Below are 21574 nucleotides of genomic sequence, written 5' to 3'. Positions count from 1 at the left end.
TGCATTTAGTCACATGGTCTAAACTTTTGGGTAGACCTGTGCGGTGCCAGGAGTTGGACTTGATGATCCTTATGAGTCCCTTCCAAATCGGGATATTCTATGAGTCTATGTTTCCCTTACATTTGCCTGTATGAATTGAGTGCCAGAGGAATACAGAAAACACAGACACACTATGATCCTGCCTGATAGGTCTTCCAGGTAAAATGGAGACTAGGAATTGCCCTACTTCATCTCTCTCCAGGCATGTTTGGTGGGCTGTGGGAGAGAAGACTGTATGTTGATGAGGAAGATGAGTAAGTGAAAGTGAGAAACAGTAGTGGGATGTTAAGGTCAATGTTCCTAGAGCCCCAACAGAGACCTTCACCAAAGCTACAGATCACTGAGAGCTCATAAAAAACACTCCCTTGAAAAAAGTGGGAGAGACCTTTACAACCTGAAGACACCATATTGGCATTGGAACTGTTTCAACGGTGAGGGACACTTGGGAACACTCTCCCCCAAAGAAAGGGCTGTATTTCTTGATCACATTCTAGGAGAAAGTGAGGGCTTTCTCACTGAATGATGAAAGATAATTTTGGCTTTTAGGGAGTCTGCCTGCTTGCAAATTACTGTGCTCACCTTGTTCACTGTCTATCTTCAGCAGGTTCACCTCAGACCACGACGTCTTTGCTGCCTCCAAATCCTTGCTTATTTTAGCCTGCATCTCTGCTCTGAGGACCTCAAGGTCTTGCTTTCTAGATGCCTCTATGTTGTGCAAAGATGTCGTCAGAGATTGCATTTGTTCAGAGATTGCCTGCAGGGAAGTCTGGGTGTTGGCCAGTTCCTCCGGAGGTGGGGCTGCGTGCTGTGAGACTTCCACTTGGCTCTGCAACACAGCCAGCTTCTCAGTCAGAATCCTCTCCATCTCCTCCCGCATGGATTCCAGCGCCCTTGCGGTGTTTCTGTCCACGGTCCTTCCTGCAAAGGAAGAGAGGAGCCACTGGGAAACTGACATTGCTTCCTGGCAAGTGCGTCCTTATCTTTCTAAAGGGGGAGAGCACTTCATCTTAGAAAAGTCTGAGAAAATGCTCTTATCATTTCAGTGCGAAGGTGGATTCTCATTGTAGCATGAAACGTTCAGTTCCTGAGATGTTTTTTCCACACAAGGGATACTGATCGTTTTGGGAGGAGGGAATCCACACAAGGGCTGAGAGGGCACTACTTAGCCGCAGCAAGAGAAGTGGGGCTTACCAAAGGACTGAACACTAGTTCCCTCCCCTACAGTCGCTTCCTAGGCCTTTCAGTCCCTCACAGCATTCTCCCTTACAAGTGACTCCTTCTCCATAGTCCGTGCTATTTGGGCTCTGGATGGAGGAGGAGGACAGAATGGAGAAGGTCCTTGCACCGTCCAAGCCTTGGTTTGCATAGACTGAATTCCAGAGGGATGGGCAAGGAGAAGAGGCTCCGGGACCCTGCCCGAAGGCTTGTCAGCGTGTTGCTGGGTGGGATGGAGGGTAGAAACTGCTCCACGGCATCCCTCCAGGCAGGATCTGTGGTCCGTGGGTGGGATGACTCTTTGTTGATGAGCAATGTGAGTGAGAAAGAGAGGGACGGTGTCGGAGCCTGGAGGTGGATGTTCCTAGAACCCCACCTGCAACTTTCACCACGTGCAGGCATCATAGATAAACTACCAAGCCAAATCCCTTTAAAGAAGAGGGAGAGAAGAAACAGCCTTACCACCAGCAGGCACTACCCTGTCATGGGGCTGTGTCAGTGGAGTGGGACACAAGACCTCTCCCAAAGAAAGGGCTGTCCTTCTCACTACCATGGGGGAACTCTGGAGGCTAGCTCATTCAGTGGTGTCACCGAATGACACCATTGGCCTTCAGAAGGCCACCCAGCTTTTGGCTGGCCTAGGTTAACTGTCTTCATTGGAGCTGGTACGACGTGGTGTTTTGGTTTTGTGATGAAAATGTTGTTGTTAACTGGCGGATGATTTAGTTGTTCTGGGCAGTGCTTCCCAACGGTCAAGGGCCCCTCTGCTTGTCATCATGCTCTGCCAGGGACGGTGTTGGGGGTGCCCAAGCTGCAGTGGGGGAACACAGCCAGGACAGCAGACCCCAGCTGCCCAAAGGGATCCCATATGACACCTTGCTCAGCAATAAAAGCTGGGGTGAAGAAGGAGGAAGGGGAGACATTCACAGTTTTGGCACTGGTCTTCCCCGTGAAGTACTGCCTCTGGTGGAGCCCTGCTTTCCTTGTGACGGCAGAACATCTGCCCAGCGGTCAGAAGCAGTGAACGGCTTCTGAATTTTGCTTTGCTTGTGCTTGCAGCAGATGTCTTGCCTTGCCTATTAAACTGTCTATATCTCAACCCATGTGCTTTCTCACTCTTACTTTTCCACTTCCCTCCCCCATCCTCTTAGAGGAAGATGACGGAGCAGCTGTGTAGTGTTTCACTGCCCACTGGAGTTAAACCGCAGGTCAAAGGCTTCTTTGGGGATTGTCGAGCTCACCTAGTTTATTGTCGATCTCCAGCAGGTTCTCCTCAGACCACGACGTCTTTGCTGCCTCCAAATCCTTGCTTATTTTAGCCTGCATCTCTGCTCTGAGGACCTCAAGGTCTTGCTTTCTAGATGCCTCTATGTTGTGCAAAGATGTCGTCAGAGATTGCATTTATTCAGAGATTGCCTGCAGGGAAGTCTGGGTGTTGGCCAGTTCCTCCGGAGGTGGGGCTGCGTGCTGTGAGACTTCCACTTGGCTCTGCAACACAGCCAGCTTCTCAGTAAGAATTCTCCATCTCCTCCCGCATGGATTCCAGCGCCCTTGCGGTGTTTCTGTCCACGGTCCTTCCTGCAAAGGAAGAGAGGAGCCACTGGGAAACTGACATTGCTTCCTGGCAAGTGCGTCCTTATCTTTCTAAAGGGGGAGAGCACTTCATCTTAGAAAAGTCCGAGAAAATGCTCTTATCATTTCAGTGCGAAGGTGGATTCTCATTGTAGCATGAAACGTTCAGTTCCTGAGATGTTTTTTCCACACAAGGGATACTGATCGTTTTGGGAGGAGGGAATCCACACAAGGGCTGAGAGGGCACTACTTAGCCGCAGCAAGAGAAGTGGGGCTTACCAAAGGACTGAACACTAGTTCCCTCCCCTACAGTCGCTTCCTAGGCCTTTCAGTCCCTCACAGCATTCTCCCTTACAAGTGACTCCTTCTCCATAGTCCGTGCTATTTGGGCTCTGGATGGAGGAGGAGGACAGAATGGAGAAGGTCCTTGCACCGTCCAAGCCTTGGTTTGCATAGACTGAATTCCAGAGGGATGGGCAAGGAGAAGAGGCTCCGGGACCCTGCCCGAAGGCTTGTCAGCGTGTTGCTGGGTGGGATGGAGGGCAGAAACTGCTCCACGGCATCCCTCCAGGCAGGATCTGTGGTCCGTGGGTGGGATGACTTTTTGTTGATGAGCAATGTGAGTGAGAAAGAGAGGGACGGTGTCGGAGCCTGGAGGTGGATGTTCCTAGAACCCCACCTGCAACTTTCACCACGTGCAGGCATCATAGATAAACTACCAAGCCAAATCCCTTTAAAGAAGAGGGAGAGAAGAAACAGCCTTACCACCAGCAGGCACTACCCTGTCATGGGGCTGTGTCAGTGGAGTGGGACACAAGACCTCTCCCAAAGAAAGGGCTGTCCTTCTCACTACCATGGGGGAACTCTGGAGGCTAGCTCATTCAGTGGTGTCACCGAATGACACCATTGGCCTTCAGAAGGCCACCCAGCTTTTGGCTGGCCTAGGTTAACTGTCTTCATTGGAGCTGGTACGACGTGGTGTTTTGGTTTTGTGATGAAAATGTTGTTGTTAACTGGCGGATGATTTAGTTGTTCTGGGCAGTGCTTCCCAACGGTCAAGGGCCCCTCTGCTTGTCATCATGCTCTGCCAGGGACGGTGTTGGGGGTGCCCAAGCTGCAGTGGGGGAACACAGCCAGGACAGCAGACCCCAGCTGCCCAAAGGGATCCCATATGACACCTTGCTCAGCAATAAAAGCTGGGGTGAAGAAGGAGGAAGGGGAGACATTCACAGTTTTGGCACTGGTCTTCCCCGTGAAGTACTGCCTCTGGTGGAGCCCTGCTTTCCTTGTGACGGCAGAACATCTGCCCAGCGGTCAGAAGCAGTGAACGGCTTCTGAATTTTGCTTTGCTTGTGCTTGCAGCAGATGTCTTGCCTTGCCTATTAAACTGTCTATATCTCAACCCATGTGCTTTCTCACTCTTACTTTTCCACTTCCCTCCCCCATCCTCTTAGAGGAAGATGACGGAGCAGCTGTGTAGTGTTTCACTGCCCACTGGAGTTAAACCGCAGGTCAAAGGCTTCTTTGGGGATTGTCGAGCTCACCTAGTTTATTGTCGATCTCCAGCAGGTTCTCCTCAGACCACGACGTCTTTGCTGCCTCCAAATCCTTGCTTATTTTAGCCTGCATCTCTGCTCTGAGGACCTCAAGGTCTTGCTTTCTAGATGCCTCTATGTTGTGCAAAGATGTCGTCAGAGATTGCATTTATTCAGAGATTGCCTGCAGGGAAGTCTGGGTGTTGGCCAGTTCCTCCGGAGGTGGGGCTGCGTGCTGTGAGACTTCCACTTGGCTCTGCAACACAGCCAGCTTCTCAGTAAGAATTCTCCATCTCCTCCCGCATGGATTCCAGCGCCCTTGCGGTGTTTCTGTCCACGGTCCTTCCTGCAAAGGAAGAGAGGAGCCACTGGGAAACTGACATTGCTTCCTGGCAAGTGCGTCCTTATCTTTCTAAAGGGGGAGAGCACTTCATCTTAGAAAAGTCCGAGAAAATGCTCTTATCATTTCAGTGCGAAGGTGGATTCTCATTGTAGCATGAAACGTTCAGTTCCTGAGATGTTTTTTCCACACAAGGGATACTGATCGTTTTGGGAGGAGGGAATCCACACAAGGGCTGAGAGGGCACTACTTAGCCGCAGCAAGAGAAGTGGGGCTTACCAAAGGACTGAACACTAGTTCCCTCCCCTACAGTCGCTTCCTAGGCCTTTCAGTCCCTCACAGCATTCTCCCTTACAAGTGACTCCTTCTCCATAGTCCGTGCTATTTGGGCTCTGGATGGAGGAGGAGGACAGAATGGAGAAGGTCCTTGCACCGTCCAAGCCTTGGTTTGCATAGACTGAATTCCAGAGGGATGGGCAAGGAGAAGAGGCTCCGGGACCCTGCCCGAAGGCTTGTCAGCGTGTTGCTGGGTGGGATGGAGGGTAGAAACTGCTCCACGGCATCCCTCCAGGCAGGATCTGTGGTCCGTGGGTGGGATGACTCTTTGTTGATGAGCAATGTGAGTGAGAAAGAGAGGGACCGTGTCGGAGCCTGGAGGTGGATGTTCCTAGAACCCCACCTGCAACTTTCACCACGTGCAGGCATCATAGATAAACTACCAAGCCAAATCCCTTTAAAGAAGAGGGAGAGAAGAAACAGCCTTACCACCAGCAGGCACTACCCTGTCATGGGGCTGTGTCAGTGGAGTGGGACACAAGACCTCTCCCAAAGAAAGGGCTGTCCTTCTCACTACCATGGGGGAACTCTGGAGGCTAGCTCATTCAGTGGTGTCACCGAATGACACCATTGGCCTTCAGAAGGCCACCCAGCTTTTGGCTGGCCTAGGTTAACTGTCTTCATTGGAGCTGGTACGACGTGGTGTTTTGGTTTTGTGATGAAAATGTTGTTGTTAACTGGCGGATGATTTAGTTGTTCTGGGCAGTGCTTCCCAACGGTCAAGGGCCCCTCTGCTTGTCATCATGCTCTGCCAGGGACGGTGTTGGGGGTGCCCAAGCTGCAGTGGGGGAACACAGCCAGGACAGCAGACCCCAGCTGCCCAAAGGGATCCCATATGACACCTTGCTCAGCAATAAAAGCTGGGGTGAAGAAGGAGGAAGGGGAGACATTCACAGTTTTGGCACTGGTCTTCCCCGTGAAGTACTGCCTCTGGTGGAGCCCTGCTTTCCTTGTGACGGCAGAACATCTGCCCAGCGGTCAGAAGCAGTGAACGGCTTCTGAATTTTGCTTTGCTTGTGCTTGCAGCAGATGTCTTGCCTTGCCTATTAAACTGTCTATATCTCAACCCATGTGCTTTCTCACTCTTACTTTTCCACTTCCCTCCCCCATCCTCTTAGAGGAAGATGACGGAGCAGCTGTGTAGTGTTTCACTGCCCACTGGAGTTAAACCGCAGGTCAAAGGCTTCTTTGGGGATTGTCGAGCTCACCTAGTTTATTGTCGATCTCCAGCAGGTTCTCCTCAGACCACGACGTCTTTGCTGCCTCCAAATCCTTGCTTATTTTAGCCTGCATCTCTGCTCTGAGGACCTCAAGGTCTTGCTTTCTAGATGCCTCTATGTTGTGCAAAGATGTCGTCAGAGATTGCATTTATTCAGAGATTGCCTGCAGGGAAGTCTGGGTGTTGGCCAGTTCCTCCGGAGGTGGGGCTGCGTGCTGTGAGACTTCCACTTGGCTCTGCAACACAGCCAGCTTCTCAGTAAGAATTCTCCATCTCCTCCCGCATGGATTCCAGCGCCCTTGCGGTGTTTCTGTCCACGGTCCTTCCTGCAAAGGAAGAGAGGAGCCACTGGGAAACTGACATTGCTTCCTGGCAAGTGCGTCCTTATCTTTCTAAAGGGGGAGAGCACTTCATCTTAGAAAAGTCCGAGAAAATGCTCTTATCATTTCAGTGCGAAGGTGGATTCTCATTGTAGCATGAAACGTTCAGTTCCTGAGATGTTTTTTCCACACAAGGGATACTGATCGTTTTGGGAGGAGGGAATCCACACAAGGGCTGAGAGGGCACTACTTAGCCGCAGCAAGAGAAGTGGGGCTTACCAAAGGACTGAACACTAGTTCCCTCCCCTACAGTCGCTTCCTAGGCCTTTCAGTCCCTCACAGCATTCTCCCTTACAAGTGACTCCTTCTCCATAGTCCGTGCTATTTGGGCTCTGGATGGAGGAGGAGGACAGAATGGAGAAGGTCCTTGCACCGTCCAAGCCTTGGTTTGCATAGACTGAATTCCAGAGGGATGGGCAAGGAGAAGAGGCTCCGGGACCCTGCCCGAAGGCTTGTCAGCGTGTTGCTGGGTGGGATGGAGGGCAGAAACTGCTCCACGGCATCCCTCCAGGCAGGATCTGTGGTCCGTGGGTGGGATGACTCTTTGTTGATGAGCAATGTGAGTGAGAAAGAGAGGGACGGTGTCGGAGCCTGGAGGTGGATGTTCCTAGAACCCCACCTGCAACTTTCACCACGTGCAGGCATCATAGATAAACTACCAAGCCAAATCCCTTTAAAGAAGAGGGAGAGAAGAAACAGCCTTACCACCAGCAGGCACTACCCTGTCATGGGGCTGTGTCAGTGGAGTGGGACACAAGACCTCTCCCAAAGAAAGGGCTGTCCTTCTCACTACCATGGGGGAACTCTGGAGGCTAGCTCATTCAGTGGTGTCACCGAATGACACCATTGGCCTTCAGAAGGCCACCCAGCTTTTGGCTGGCCTAGGTTAACTGTCTTCATTGGAGCTGGTACGACGTGGTGTTTTGGTTTTGTGATGAAAATGTTGTTGTTAACTGGCGGATGATTTAGTTGTTCTGGGCAGTGCTTCCCAACGGTCAAGGGCCCCTCTGCTTGTCATCATGCTCTGCCAGGGACGGTGTTGGGGGTGCCCAAGCTGCAGTGGGGGAACACAGCCAGGACAGCAGACCCCAGCTGCCCAAAGGGATCCCATATGACACCTTGCTCAGCAATAAAAGCTGGGGTGAAGAAGGAGGAAGGGGAGACATTCACAGTTTTGGCACTGGTCTTCCCCGTGAAGTACTGCCTCTGGTGGAGCCCTGCTTTCCTTGTGACGGCAGAACATCTGCCCAGCGGTCAGAAGCAGTGAACGGCTTCTGAATTTTGCTTTGCTTGTGCTTGCAGCAGATGTCTTGCCTTGCCTATTAAACTGTCTATATCTCAACCCATGTGCTTTCTCACTCTTACTTTTCCACTTCCCTCCCCCATCCTCTTAGAGGAAGATGACGGAGCAGCTGTGTAGTGTTTCACTGCCCACTGGAGTTAAACCGCAGGTCAAAGGCTTCTTTGGGGATTGTCGAGCTCACCTAGTTTATTGTCGATCTCCAGCAGGTTCTCCTCAGACCACGACGTCTTTGCTGCCTCCAAATCCTTGCTTATTTTAGCCTGCATCTCTGCTCTGAGGACCTCAAGGTCTTGCTTTCTAGATGCCTCTATGTTGTGCAAAGATGTCGTCAGAGATTGCATTTATTCAGAGATTGCCTGCAGGGAAGTCTGGGTGTTGGCCAGTTCCTCCGGAGGTGGGGCTGCGTGCTGTGAGACTTCCACTTGGCTCTGCAACACAGCCAGCTTCTCAGTAAGAATTCTCCATCTCCTCCCGCATGGATTCCAGCGCCCTTGCGGTGTTTCTGTCCACGGTCCTTCCTGCAAAGGAAGAGAGGAGCCACTGGGAAACTGACATTGCTTCCTGGCAAGTGCGTCCTTATCTTTCTAAAGGGGGAGAGCACTTCATCTTAGAAAAGTCCGAGAAAATGCTCTTATCATTTCAGTGCGAAGGTGGATTCTCATTGTAGCATGAAACGTTCAGTTCCTGAGATGTTTTTTCCACACAAGGGATACTGATCGTTTTGGGAGGAGGGAATCCACACAAGGGCTGAGAGGGCACTACTTAGCCGCAGCAAGAGAAGTGGGGCTTACCAAAGGACTGAACACTAGTTCCCTCCCCTACAGTCGCTTCCTAGGCCTTTCAGTCCCTCACAGCATTCTCCCTTACAAGTGACTCCTTCTCCATAGTCCGTGCTATTTGGGCTCTGGATGGAGGAGGAGGACAGAATGGAGAAGGTCCTTGCACCGTCCAAGCCTTGGTTTGCATAGACTGAATTCCAGAGGGATGGGCAAGGAGAAGAGGCTCCGGGACCCTGCCCGAAGGCTTGTCAGCGTGTTGCTGGGTGGGATGGAGGGCAGAAACTGCTCCACGGCATCCCTCCAGGCAGGATCTGTGGTCCGTGGGTGGGATGACTCTTTGTTGATGAGCAATGTGAGTGAGAAAGAGAGGGACGGTGTCGGAGCCTGGAGGTGGATGTTCCTAGAACCCCACCTGCAACTTTCACCACGTGCAGGCATCATAGATAAACTACCAAGCCAAATCCCTTTAAAGAAGAGGGAGAGAAGAAACAGCCTTACCACCAGCAGGCACTACCCTGTCATGGGGCTGTGTCAGTGGAGTGGGACACAAGACCTCTCCCAAAGAAAGGGCTGTCCTTCTCACTACCATGGGGGAACTCTGGAGGCTAGCTCATTCAGTGGTGTCACCGAATGACACCATTGGCCTTCAGAAGGCCACCCAGCTTTTGGCTGGCCTAGGTTAACTGTCTTCATTGGAGCTGGTACGACGTGGTGTTTTGGTTTTGTGATGAAAATGTTGTTGTTAACTGGCGGATGATTTAGTTGTTCTGGGCAGTGCTTCCCAACGGTCAAGGGCCCCTCTGCTTGTCATCATGCTCTGCCAGGGACGGTGTTGGGGGTGCCCAAGCTGCAGTGGGGGAACACAGCCAGGACAGCAGACCCCAGCTGCCCAAAGGGATCCCATATGACACCTTGCTCAGCAATAAAAGCTGGGGTGAAGAAGGAGGAAGGGGAGACATTCACAGTTTTGGCACTGGTCTTCCCCGTGAAGTACTGCCTCTGGTGGAGCCCTGCTTTCCTTGTGACGGCAGAACATCTGCCCAGCAGTCAGAAGCAGTGAACGGCTTCTGAATTTTGCTTTGCTTGTGCTTGCAGCAATTGTCTTGCCTTGCCTATTAAACTGTCTATATCTCAACCCATGTGCTTTCTCACTCTTACTTTTCCACTTCCCTCCCCCATCCTCTTAGAGGAAGATGACGGAGCAGCTGTGTAGTGTTTCACTGCCCACTGGAGTTAAACCGCAGGTCAAAGGCTTCTTTGGGGATTGTCGAGCTCACCTAGTTTATTGTCGATCTCCAGCAGGTTCTCCTCAGACCACGACGTCTTTGCTGCCTCCAAATCCTTGCTTATTTTAGCCTGCATCTCTGCTCTGAGGACCTCAAGGTCTTGCTTTCTAGATGCCTCTATGTTGTGCAAAGATGTCGTCAGAGATTGCATTTATTCAGAGATTGCCTGCAGGGAAGTCTGGGTGTTGGCCAGTTCCTCCGGAGGTGGGGCTGCGTGCTGTGAGACTTCCACTTGGCTCTGCAACACAGCCAGCTTCTCAGTCAGAATGCTCTCCATCTCCTCCCGCATGGATTCCAGCGCCCTTGCGGTGTTTCTGTCCACGGTCCTTCCTGCAAAGGAAGAGAGGAGCCACTGGGAAACTGACATTGCTTCCTGGCAAGTGCGTCCTTATCTTTCTAAAGGGGGAGAGCACTTCATCTTAGAAAAGTCCGAGAAAATGCTCTTATCATTTCAGTGCGAAGGTGGATTCTCATTGTAGCATGAAACGTTCAGTTCCTGAGATGTTTTTTCCACACAAGGGATACTGATCGTTTTGGGAGGAGGGAATTCACACAAGGGCTGAGAGGGCACTACTTAGCCGCAGCAAGAGAAGTGGGGCTTACCAAAGGACTGAACACTAGTTCCCTCCCCTACAGTCGCTTCCTAGGCCTTTCAGTCCCTCACAGCATTCTCCCTTACAAGTGACTCCTTCTCCATAGTCCGTGCTATTTGGGCTCTGGATGGAGGAGGAGGACAGAATGGAGAAGGTCCTTGCACCGTCCAAGCCTTGGTTTGCATAGACTGAATTCCAGAGGGATGGGCAAGGAGAAGAGGCTCCGGGACCCTGCCCGAAGGCTTGTCAGCGTGTTGCTGGGTGGGATGGAGGGTAGAAACTGCTCCACGGCATCCCTCCAGGCAGGATCTGTGGTCCGTGGGTGGGATGACTCTTTGTTGATGAGCAATGTGAGTGAGAAAGAGAGGGACGGTGTCGGAGCCTGGAGGTGGATGTTCCTAGAACCCCACCTGCAACTTTCACCACGTGCAGGCATCATAGATAAACTACCAAGCCAAATCCCTTTAAAGAAGAGGGAGAGAAGAAACAGCCTTACCACCAGCAGGCACTACCCTGTCATGGGGCTGTGTCAGTGGAGTGGGACACAAGACCTCTCCCAAAGAAAGGGCTGTCCTTCTCACTACCATGGGGGAACTCTGGAGGCTAGCTCATTCAGTGGTGTCACCGAATGACACCATTGGCCTTCAGAAGGCCACCCAGCTTTTGGCTGGCCTAGGTTAACTGTCTTCATTGGAGCTGGTACGACGTGGTGTTTTGGTTTTGTGATGAAAATGTTGTTGTTAACTGGCGGATGATTTAGTTGTTCTGGGCAGTGCTTCCCAACGGTCAAGGGCCCCTCTGCTTGTCATCATGCTCTGCCAGGGACGGTGTTGGGGGTGCCCAAGCTGCAGTGGGGGAACACAGCCAGGACAGCAGACCCCAGCTGCCCAAAGGGATCCCATATGACACCTTGCTCAGCAATAAAAGCTGGGGTGAAGAAGGAGGAAGGGGAGACATTCACAGTTTTGGCACTGGTCTTCCCCGTGAAGTACCGCCTCTGGTGGAGCCCTGCTTTCCTTGTGACGGCAGAACATCTGCCCAGCAGTCAGAAGCAGTGAACGGCTTCTGAATTTTGCTTTGCTTGTGCTTGCAGCAGATGTCTTGCCTTGCCTATTAAACTGTCTATATCTCAACCCATGTGCTTTCTCACTCTTACTTTTCCACTTCCCTCCCCCATCCTCTTAGAGGAAGATGACGGAGCAGCTGTGTAGTGTTTCACTGCCCACTGGAGTTAAACCGCAGGTCAAAGGCTTCTTTGGGGATTGTCGAGCTCACCTAGTTTATTGTCGATCTCCAGCAGGTTCTCCTCAGACCACGACGTCTTTGCTGCCTCCAAATCCTTGCTTATTTTAGCCTGCATCTCTGCTCTGAGGACCTCAAGGTCTTGCTTTCTAGATGCCTCTATGTTGTGCAAAGATGTCGTCAGAGATTGCATTTGTTCAGAGATTGCCTGCAGGGAAGTCTGGGTGTTGGCCAGTTCCTCCGGAGGTGGGGCTGCGTGCTGTGAGACTTCCACTTGGCTCTGCAACACAGCCAGCTTCTCAGTCAGAATGCTCTCCATCTCCTCCCGCATGGATTCCAGCGCCCTTGCGGTGTTTCTGTCCACGGTCCTTCCTGCAAAGGAAGAGAGGAGCCACTGGGAAACTGACATTGCTTCCTGGCAAGTGCGTCCTTATCTTTCTAAAGGGGGAGAGCACTTCATCTTAGAAAAGTCCGAGAAAATGCTCTTATCATTTCAGTGCGAAGGTGGATTCTCATTGTAGCATGAAACGTTCAGTTCCTGAGATGTTTTTTCCACACAAGGGATACTGATCGTTTTGGGAGGAGGGAATCCACACAAGGGCTGAGAGGGCACTACTTAGCCGCAGCAAGAGAAGTGGGTCTTACCAAAGGACTGAACACTAGTTCCCTCCCCTACAGTCGCTTCCTAGGCCTTTCAGTCCCTCACAGCATTCTCCCTTACAAGTGACTCCTTCTCCATAGTCCGTGCTATTTGGGCTCTGGATGGAGGAGGAGGACAGAATGGAGAAGGTCCTTGCACCGTCCAAGCCTTGGTTTGCATAGACTGAATTCCAGAGGGATGGGCAAGGAGAAGAGGCTCGGGGACCCTGCCTGAAGGCTTGTCAGCGTGTTGCTGGGTGGGATGGAGGGCAGAAACTGCTCCACGGCATCCCTCCAGGCAGGATCTGTGGTCCGTGGGTGGGATGACTCTTTGTTGATGAGCAATGTGAGTGAGAAAGAGAGGGACCGTGTCGGAGCCTGGAGGTGGACGTTCCTAGAACCCCACCTGCAACTTTCACCACGTGCAGGCATCATAGATAAACTACCAAGCCAAATCCCTTTAAAGAAGAGGGAGAGAAGAAACAGCCTTACCACCAGCAGGCACTACCCTGTCATGGGGCTGTGTCAGTGGAGTGGGACACAAGACCTCTCCCAAAGAAAGGGCTGTCCTTCTCACTACCATGGGGGAACTCTGGAGGCTAGCTCATTCAGTGGTGTCACCGAATGACACCATTGGCCTTCAGAAGGCCACCCAGCTTTTGGCTGGCCTAGGTTAACTGTCTTCATTGGAGCTGGTACGACGTGGTGTTTTGGTTTTGTGATGAAAATGTTGTTGTTAACTGGCGGATGATTTAGTTGTTCTGGGCAGTGCTTCCCAACAGTCAAGGGCCCCTCTGCTTGTCATCATGCTCTGCCAGGGACGGTGTTGGGGGTGCCCAAGCTGCAGTGGGGGAACACAGCCAGGACAGCAGACCCCAGCTGCCCAAAGGGATCCCATATGACACCTTGCTCAGCAATAAAAGCTGGGGTGAAGAAGGAGGAAGGGGAGACATTCACAGTTTTGGCACTGGTCTTCCCCGTGAAGTACCGCCTCTGGTGGAGCCCTGCTTTCCTTGTGACGGCAGAACATCTGCCCAGCAGTCAGAAGCAGTGAACGGCTTCTGAATTTTGCTTTGCTTGTGCTTGCAGCAGATGTCTTGCCTTGCCTATTAAACTGTCTATATCTCAACCCATGTGCTTTCTCACTCTTACTTTTCCACTTCCCTCCCCCATCCTCTTAGAGGAAGATGACGGAGCAGCTGTGTAGTGTTTCACTGCCCACTGGAGTTAAACCGCAGGTCAAAGGCTTCTTTGGGGATTGTCGAGCTCACCTAGTTTATTGTCGATCTCCAGCAGGTTCTCCTCAGACCACGACGTCTTTGCTGCCTCCAAATCCTTGCTTATTTTAGCCTGCATCTCTGCTCTGAGGACCTCAAGGTCTTGCTTTCTAGATGCCTCTATGTTGTGCAAAGATGTCGTCAGAGATTGCATTTGTTCAGAGATTGCCTGCAGGGAAGTCTGGGTGTTGGCCAGTTCCTCCGGAGGTGGGGCTGCGTGCTGTGAGACTTCCACTTGGCTCTGCAACACAGCCAGCTTCTCAGTCAGAATGCTCTCCATCTCCTCCCGCATGGATTCCAGCGCCCTTGCGGTGTTTCTGTCCACGGTCCTTCCTGCAAAGGAAGAGAGGAGCCACTGGGAAACTGACATTGCTTCCTGGCAAGTGCGTCCTTATCTTTCTAAAGGGGGAGAGCACTTCATCTTAGAAAAGTCCGAGAAAATGCTCTTATCATTTCAGTGCGAAGGTGGATTCTCATTGTAGCATGAAACGTTCAGTTCCTGAGATGTTTTTTCCACACAAGGGATACTGATCGTTTTGGGAGGAGGGAATTCACACAAGGGCTGAGAGGGCACTACTTAGCCGCAGCAAGAGAAGTGGGTCTTACCAAAGGACTGAACACTAGTTCCCTCCCCTACAGTCGCTTCCTAGGCCTTTCAGTCCCTCACAGCATTCTCCCTTACAAGTGACTCCTTCTCCATAGTCCGTGCTATTTGGGCTCTGGATGGAGGAGGAGGACAGAATGGAGAAGGTCCTTGCACCGTCCAAGCCTTGGTTTGCATAGACTGAATTCCAGAGGGATGGGCAAGGAGAAGCGGCTCGGGGACCCTGCCTGAAGGCTTGTCAGCGTGTTGCTGGGTGGGATGGAGGGCAGAAACTGCTCCACGGCATCCCTCCAGGCAGGATCTGTGGTCCGTGGGTGGGATGACTCTTTGTTGATGAGCAATGTGAGTGAGAAAGAGAGGGACCGTGTCGGAGCCTGGAGGTGGACGTTCCTAGAACCCCACCTGCAACTTTCACCACGTGCAGGCATCATAGATAAACTACCAAGCCAAATCCCTTTAAAGAAGAGGGAGAGAAGAAACAGCCTTACCACCAGCAGGCACTACCCTGTCATGGGGCTGTGTCAGTGGAGTGGGACACAAGACCTCTCCCAAAGAAAGGGTTGTCCTTCTCACTACCATGGGGGAACTCTGAAGACTAGCTCATTCAGTGGTGTCACCGAATGACACCATTGGCCTTCAGAAGGCCACCCAGCTTTTGGCTGGCCTAGGTTAACTGTCTTCATTGGAGCTGGTACGACGTGGTGTTTTGGTTTTGTGATGAAAATGTTGTTGTTAACTGGCGGATGATTTAGTTGTTCTGGGCAGTGCTTCCCAACGGTCAAGGGCCCCTCTGCTTGTCATCATGCTCTGCCAGGGACGGTGTTGGGGGTGCCCAAGCTGCAGTGGGGGAACACAGCCAGGACAGCAGACCCCAGCTGCCCAAAGGGATCCCATATGACACCTTGCTCAGCAATAAAAGCTGGGGTGAAGAAGGAGGAAGGGGAGACATTCACAGTTTTGGCACTGGTCTTCCCCGTGAAGTACCGCCTCTGGTGGAGCCCTGCTTTCCTTGTGACGGCAGAACATCTGCCCAGCAGTCAGAAGCAGTGAACGGCTTCTGAATTTTGCTTTGCTTGTGCTTGCAGCAGATGTCTTGCCTTGCCTATTAAACTGTCTATATCTCAACCCATGTGCTTTCTCACTCTTACCTTTCCACTTCCCTCCCCCATCCTCTTAGAGGAAGATGACGGAGCAGCTGTGTAGTGTTTCACTGCCCACTGGAGTTAAACCGCAGGTCAAAGGCTTCTTTGGGGATTGTCGAGCTCACCTAGTTTATTGTCGATCTCCAGCAGGTTCTCCTCAGACCACGACGTCTTTGCTGCCTCCAAATCCTTGCTTATTTTAGCCTGCATCTCTGCTCTGAGGACCTCAAGGTCTTGCTTTCTAGATGCCTCTATGTTGTGCAAAGATGTCGTCAGAGATTGCATTTGTTCAGAGAATGCCTGCAGGGAAGTCTGGGTGTTGGCCAGTTCCTCCGGAGGTGGGGCTGCGTGCTGTGAGACTTCCACTTGGCTCTGCAACACAGCCAGCTTCTCAGTCAGAATGCTCTCCATCTCCTCCCGCATGGATTCCAGCGCCCTTGCGGTGTTTCTGTCCACGGTCCTTCCTGCAAAGGAAGAGAGGAGCCACTGGGAAACTGACATTGCTTCCTGGCAAGTGCGTCCTTATCTTTCTAAAGGGGGAGAGCACTTCATCTTAGAAAAGTCCGAGAAAATGCTCTTATCATTTCAGTGCGAAGGTGGATTCTCATTGTAGCATGAAACGTTCAGTTCCTGAGATGTTTTTTCCACACAAGGGATACTGATCGTTTTGGGAGGAGGGAATCCACACAAGGGCTGAGAGGGCACTACTTAGCCGCAGCAAGAGAAGTGGGTCTTACCAAAGGACTGAACACTAGTTCCCTCCCCTACAGTCGCTTCCTAGGCCTTTCAGTCCCTCACAGCATTCTCCCTTACAAGTGACTCCTTCTCCATAGTCCGTGCTATTTGGGCTCTGGATGGAGGAGGAGGACAGAATGGAGAAGGTCCTTGCACCGTCCAAGCCTTGGTTTGCATAGACTGAATTCCAGAGGGATGGGCAAGGAGAAGAGGCTCGGGGACCCTGCCTGAAGGCTTGTCAGCGTGTTGCTGGGTGGGATGGAGGGCAGAAACTGCTCCACGGCATCCCTCCAGGCAGGATCTGTGGTCCGTGGGTGGGATGACTCTTTGTTGATGAGCAATGTGAGTGAGAAAGAGAGGGACCGTGTCGGAGCCTGGAGGTGGACGTTCCTAGAACCCCACCTGCAACTTTCACCACGTGCAGGCATCATAGATAAACTACCAAGCCAAATCCCTTTAAAGAAGAGGGAGAGAAGAAACCGCCTTACCACCAGCAGGCACTACCCTGTCATGGGGCTGTGTCAGTGGAGTGGGACACAAGACCTCTCCCAAAGAAAGGGTTGTCCTTCTCACTACCATGGGGGAACTCTGAAGACTAGCTCATTCAGTGGTGTCACCGAATGACACCATTGGCCTTCAGAAGGCCACCCAGCTTTTGGCTGGCCTAGGTTAACTGTCTTCATTGGAGCTGGTACGACGTGGTGTTTTGGTTTTGTGATGAAAATGTTGTTGTTAACTGGCGGATGATTTAGTTGTTCTGGGCAGTGCTTCCCAACGGTCAAGGGCCCCTCTGCTTGTCATCATGCTCTGCCAGGGACGGTGTTGGGGGTGCCCAAGCTGCAGTGGGGGAACACAGCCAGGACAGCAGACCCCAGCTGCCCAAAGGGATCCCATATGACACCTTGCTCAGCAATAAAAGCTGGGGTGAAGAAGGAGGAAGGGGAGACATTCACAGTTTTGGCACTGGTCTTCCCCGTGAAGTACCGCCTCTGGTGGAGCCCTGCTTTCCTTGTGACGGCAGAACATCTGCCCAGCAGTCAGAAGCAGTGAACGGCTTCTGAATTTTGCTTTGCTTGTGCTTGCAGCAGATGTCTTGCCTTGCCTATTAAACTGTCTATATCTCAACCCATGTGCTTTCTCACTCTTACCTTTCCACTTCCCTCCCCCATACTCTTAAAGGAAGATGACGGAGCAGCTGTGTAGTGTTTCACTGCCCACTGGAGTTAAACCGCAGGTCAAAGGCTTCTTTGGGGATTGTCGAGCTCACCTAGTTTATTGTCGATCTCCAGCAGGTTCTCCTCAGACCACGACGTCTTTGCTGCCTCCAAATCCTTGCTTATTTTAGCCTGCATCTCTGCTCTGAGGACCTCAAGGTCTTGCTTTCTAGATGCCTCTATGTTGTGCAAAGATGTCGCCAGAGATTGCATTTGTTCAGAGATTGCCTGCAGGGAAGTCTGGGTGTTGGCCAGTTCCTCCGGAGGTGGGGCTGCGTGCTGTGAGACTTCCACTTGGCTCTGCAACACAGCCAGCTTCTCAGTCAGAATTCTCCATCTCCTCCCGCATGGATTCCAGCGCCCTTGCAGTGTTTCTGTCCACAGTCCTTCCTGCAAAGGAAGAGAGGAGCCACTGGGAAACTGACATTGCTTCCTGGCAAGTGCGTCCTTATCTTTCTAAAGGGGGAGAGCACTTCATCTTAGAAAAGTCCGAGAAAATGCTCTTATCATTTCAGTGCGAAGGTGGATTCTCATTGTAGCATGAAACGTTCAGTTCCTGAGATGTTTTTTCCACACAAGGGATACTGACCGTTTTGGGAGGAGGGAATTCACACAAGGGATGAGAGAGCACTACTTAGCCGCAGCAAGAGAATTGGGGCTTACCAAAGGACTAAACACTAGTTCCCTCCCCTACAGTCGCTTCCTAGGCCTTTCAGTCCTTCACAGCATTCTCCCTTACAAGTGACTCCTTCTCCATAGTCCGTGCTATTTGGGCTCTGGATGGAGGAGGAGGACAGAATGGAGAAGGTCCTTGCACCGTCCAAGCCTTGGTTTGCATAGACTGAATTCCAGAGGGATGGGCAAGGAGAAGAGGCTCCGGGACCCTGCCCGAAGGCTTGTCAGCGTGTTGCTGGGTGGGATGGAGGGCAGAAACTGCTCCACGGCATCCCTCCAGGCAGGATCTGTGGTCCGTGGGTGGGATGACTCTTTGTTGATGAGCAATGTGAGTGAGAAAGAGAGGGACGGTGTCGGAGCCTGGAGGTGGATGTTCCTAGAACCCCACCTGCAACTTTCACCACGTGCAGGCATCATAGATAAACTACCAAGCCAAATCCCTTTAAAGAAGAGGGAGAGAAGAAACAGCCTTACCACCAGCAGGCACTACCCTGTCATGGGGCTGTGTCAGTGGAGTGGGACACAAGACCTCTCCCAAAGAAAGGGCTGTCCTTCTCACTACCATGGGGGAACTCTGGAGGCTAGCTCATTCAGTGGTGTCACCGAATGACACCATTGGCCTTCAGAAGGCCACCCAGCTTTTGGCTGGCCTAGGTTAACTGTCTTCATTGGAGCTGGTACGACGTGGTGTTTTGGTTTTGTGATGAAAATGTTGTTGTTAACTGGCGGATGATTTAGTTGTTCTGGGCAGTGCTTCCCAACGGTCAAGGGCCCCTCTGCTTGTCATCATGCTCTGCCAGGGACGGTGTTGGGGGTGCCCAAGCTGCAGTGGGGGAACACAGCCAGGACAGCAGACCCCAGCTGCCCAAAGGGATCCCATACGACACCTTGCTCAGCAATAAAAGCTGGGGTGAAGAAGGAGGAAGGGGAGACATTCACAGTTTTGGCACTGGTCTTCCCCGTGAAGTACCGCCTCTGGTGGAGCCCTGCTTTCCTTGTGACGGCAGAACATCTGCCCAGCAGTCAGAAGCAGTGAATGGCTTCTGAATTTTGCTTTGCTTGTGCTTGCAGCAGATGTCTTGCCTTGCCTATTAAACTGTCTATATCTCAACCCATGTGCTTTCTCACTCTTACCTTTCCACTTCCCTCCCCCATCCTCTTAGAGGAAGATGACGGAGCAGCTGTGTAGTGTTTCACTGCCCACTGGAGTTAAACCGCAGGTCAAAGGCTTCTTTGGGGATTGTCGAGCTCACCTAGTTTATTGTCGATCTCCAGCAGGTTCTCCTCAGACCACGACGTCTTTGCTGCCTCCAAATCCTTGCTTATTTTAGCCTGCATCTCTGCTCTGAGGACCTCAAGGTCTTGCTTTCTAGAAGCCTCTATGTTGTGCAAAGATGTCGTCAGAGATTGCATTTGTTCAGAGATTGCCTGCAGGGAAGTCTGGGTGTTGGCCAGTTCCTCCGGAGGTGGGGCTGCGTGCTGTGAGACTTCCACTTGGCTCTGCAACACAGCCAGCTTCTCAGTCAGAATCCTCTCCATCTCCCGCATGGATTCCAGCGCCCTTGCGGTGTTTCTGTCCACGGTCTTTCCTGCAAAGGAAGAGAGGAGCCACTGGGAAACTGACATTGCTTCCTGGCAAGTGCGTCCTCATGTTTCTAAAGGGGGAGAGAACTTCCTCTTAGAATGGTCATAGAAAATGCTCTTTTGATTTTTGTGGTGATGTGGACTTACCTCCAGAGTACTTTGTGGCACAAATGGTGCCATCCCTTAGATATGTCTTATGGGAGGGGGACACTACTGATAGCCAGATTGGGATGGGAGGAAGGAATCCACACAAGGACTGAGTGGGCTCTCCTTGGCCAGTGGAAGTGAAGTGGAGCTTACCAAATGCCTTGACTCCAGATCCCTCCCCTTAGATCTTCGTCCAGGGCTTTCAGTCTCTCATGGCAATTTTCCCCTGTAAGTGACTCCTTCCCCATACTCACAGAATCAAACATACAGAATCTTAAACATATCAGGTTTTGGAGGGAGCTTCAGGATCATACAGTTCCGAACCCTCTGCCATAGGCAGAGATGACACCCATTAGACCAGGTTGCCCAGGGCCTCATCTAACCTGGTCTTTAACACCTCCAGCAATTGGGCAGCCACAGCTTCTCTGGGCAGCCTCCCCACATTTACTGTGAAGACCTTCCTCCTAAACTCTCATCTAAATCTCCCCTCTTTTAGTTTAAAGCCATTCGCCCCTGTCCTGACATTGTCTTCTTGAGAAGAAAAAATCATAATAATAAAAAAGTTACTCTCTTTCATTTCCTTTATAGGCTCACTTTAAGTACTCAAAAACTGCAAGTCAGCTGTTTTCTCACTCTTATTTCTCTCTGACTCTCCCTGTGCCCTCATGTTTATCTCCCCAGTCCTTCCTGGAAAGAAAGAGAAGAGCCCCTGGGAAACTGACATTTTTTCCTGGGACCTGGGTCATTGTCTTTAGAAAGCAGGAGAGCATTTCATCTTTGAAAAGTCAGAGATATGTCAAGAGATGTTTTTTCCAGGCAAGGTGTCCTGATTTTGTTTGTGAGTGGGAATCCATACAAGCTCTGAGACATTACTACTTATCCACTGCCCACCAATTAGAAGCAGTGAATGACTTCTGTATTTTGCTTTTTTTGTTCTTGCAGCATAGGTCTTGCTTATTAAATTGTTTTTGTCTCAGCTTAAGTTCTTTCTCACTAGTACCTTTCCACTTTTCTCCCATATCCTTACAGAGGAACATCAAGGAGCAGATGTGTAGTTTTTAGCTGCCCACTAGGTTTAAACCACAGCACGACAGCTAGATTTTTTATTTTAAACCTCCACTATCTTCCTCAAACCGCACACATTCCTCTTCTCTGACAATGCCTCCCATCACCTGCTAGGCCAGAAGGAGTATCATGTTTACAAACACAGCCAGGAGGGGGATTGAGGATGCCTGAGAACCCAGTGTTCACAGAGATAGAACAATTTCTATTGTAAATGTGAGACTTCACCAGCCCCAAAACATGGCCAGAGAGTTTAAAATCTCAGGAGAAGCCCTTATGAGGATGCCACTTCTGAGAGAGCTGCCCTTGTTTGACACCTTCCTATCTCCGTAGCATAAGCTTTTGAGAAACACTAGAGGCTCCAGAGTAGGATAGCACCACAGAAAGCAAAGAAAGCAAAGAGGGACATTGTCCCTCTCTGCAAGGACAATGTCCAAAGGCTCTGAAATCCTATCCTTTCCAGGCAATTCCCTCTTTGGTCTCTCTTGTATGTGTGTGGTTGCTATATGTTTGCTTGTTTCAGCTGGAGCAACAGTATGAGCCACGGGCAGGTAATGAACGCTCATCCTTTTCCTTAGCTTTCGCTCTCCTCTGCGCAACAGGCTTTTCCCCTAGAAATGTTTGACCAACCCTGAGAATGGTCCAAGGTTGATCTG

The 21574-nt window shown here is 51.3% G+C and overlaps 2 protein-coding genes across 4 annotated transcripts in view; both read right to left on the bottom strand.

Moving 5' to 3' along the window:
• Positions 1 to 821: 821 nt before the first annotated feature.
• LOC106014275 (uncharacterized) lies at positions 822 to 17802 on the bottom strand. Its single transcript, XM_072032157.1, has 10 exons — positions 17504 to 17802; positions 15627 to 15965; positions 13750 to 14088; positions 11873 to 12211; positions 9996 to 10334; positions 8121 to 8457; positions 6246 to 6582; positions 4371 to 4707; positions 2496 to 2832; positions 822 to 957 (listed from the first exon to the last, which is right to left on the bottom strand). Exons 1-5 carry the CDS (start codon positions 17661 to 17663, stop codon positions 10156 to 10158), a joined length of 1356 nt encoding a protein of 451 aa, XP_071888258.1. The 5' UTR covers positions 17664 to 17802; the 3' UTR covers positions 822 to 957; positions 2496 to 2832; positions 4371 to 4707; positions 6246 to 6582; positions 8121 to 8457; positions 9996 to 10155.
• The window catches only part of LOC140001005 (uncharacterized), a 24610-nt gene continuing 20740 nt past the window's right edge, over positions 17705 to 21574 (bottom strand). For all 3 annotated transcript variants that reach the window (XM_072032151.1, XM_072032153.1, XM_072032152.1), the window contains 2 exons: positions 19379 to 19714; positions 17705 to 17840 (listed from right to left, as the gene is read on the bottom strand). In XM_072032151.1, the coding sequence (XP_071888252.1) occupies positions 17770 to 17840; positions 19379 to 19714 (407 nt within the window). In that variant the 3' untranslated portion in view covers positions 17705 to 17769. The remainder of the gene's footprint in view (positions 17841 to 19378; positions 19715 to 21574) is intronic.

The sequence above is a fragment of the Anas platyrhynchos genome, chromosome 36 (assembly GCF_047663525.1).
Source record: "Anas platyrhynchos isolate ZD024472 breed Pekin duck chromosome 36, IASCAAS_PekinDuck_T2T, whole genome shotgun sequence".
Lineage (NCBI taxonomy): Eukaryota > Metazoa > Chordata > Aves > Anseriformes > Anatidae > Anas > Anas platyrhynchos.
This window is presented reverse-complemented; position numbering and strand designations above follow the sequence as displayed.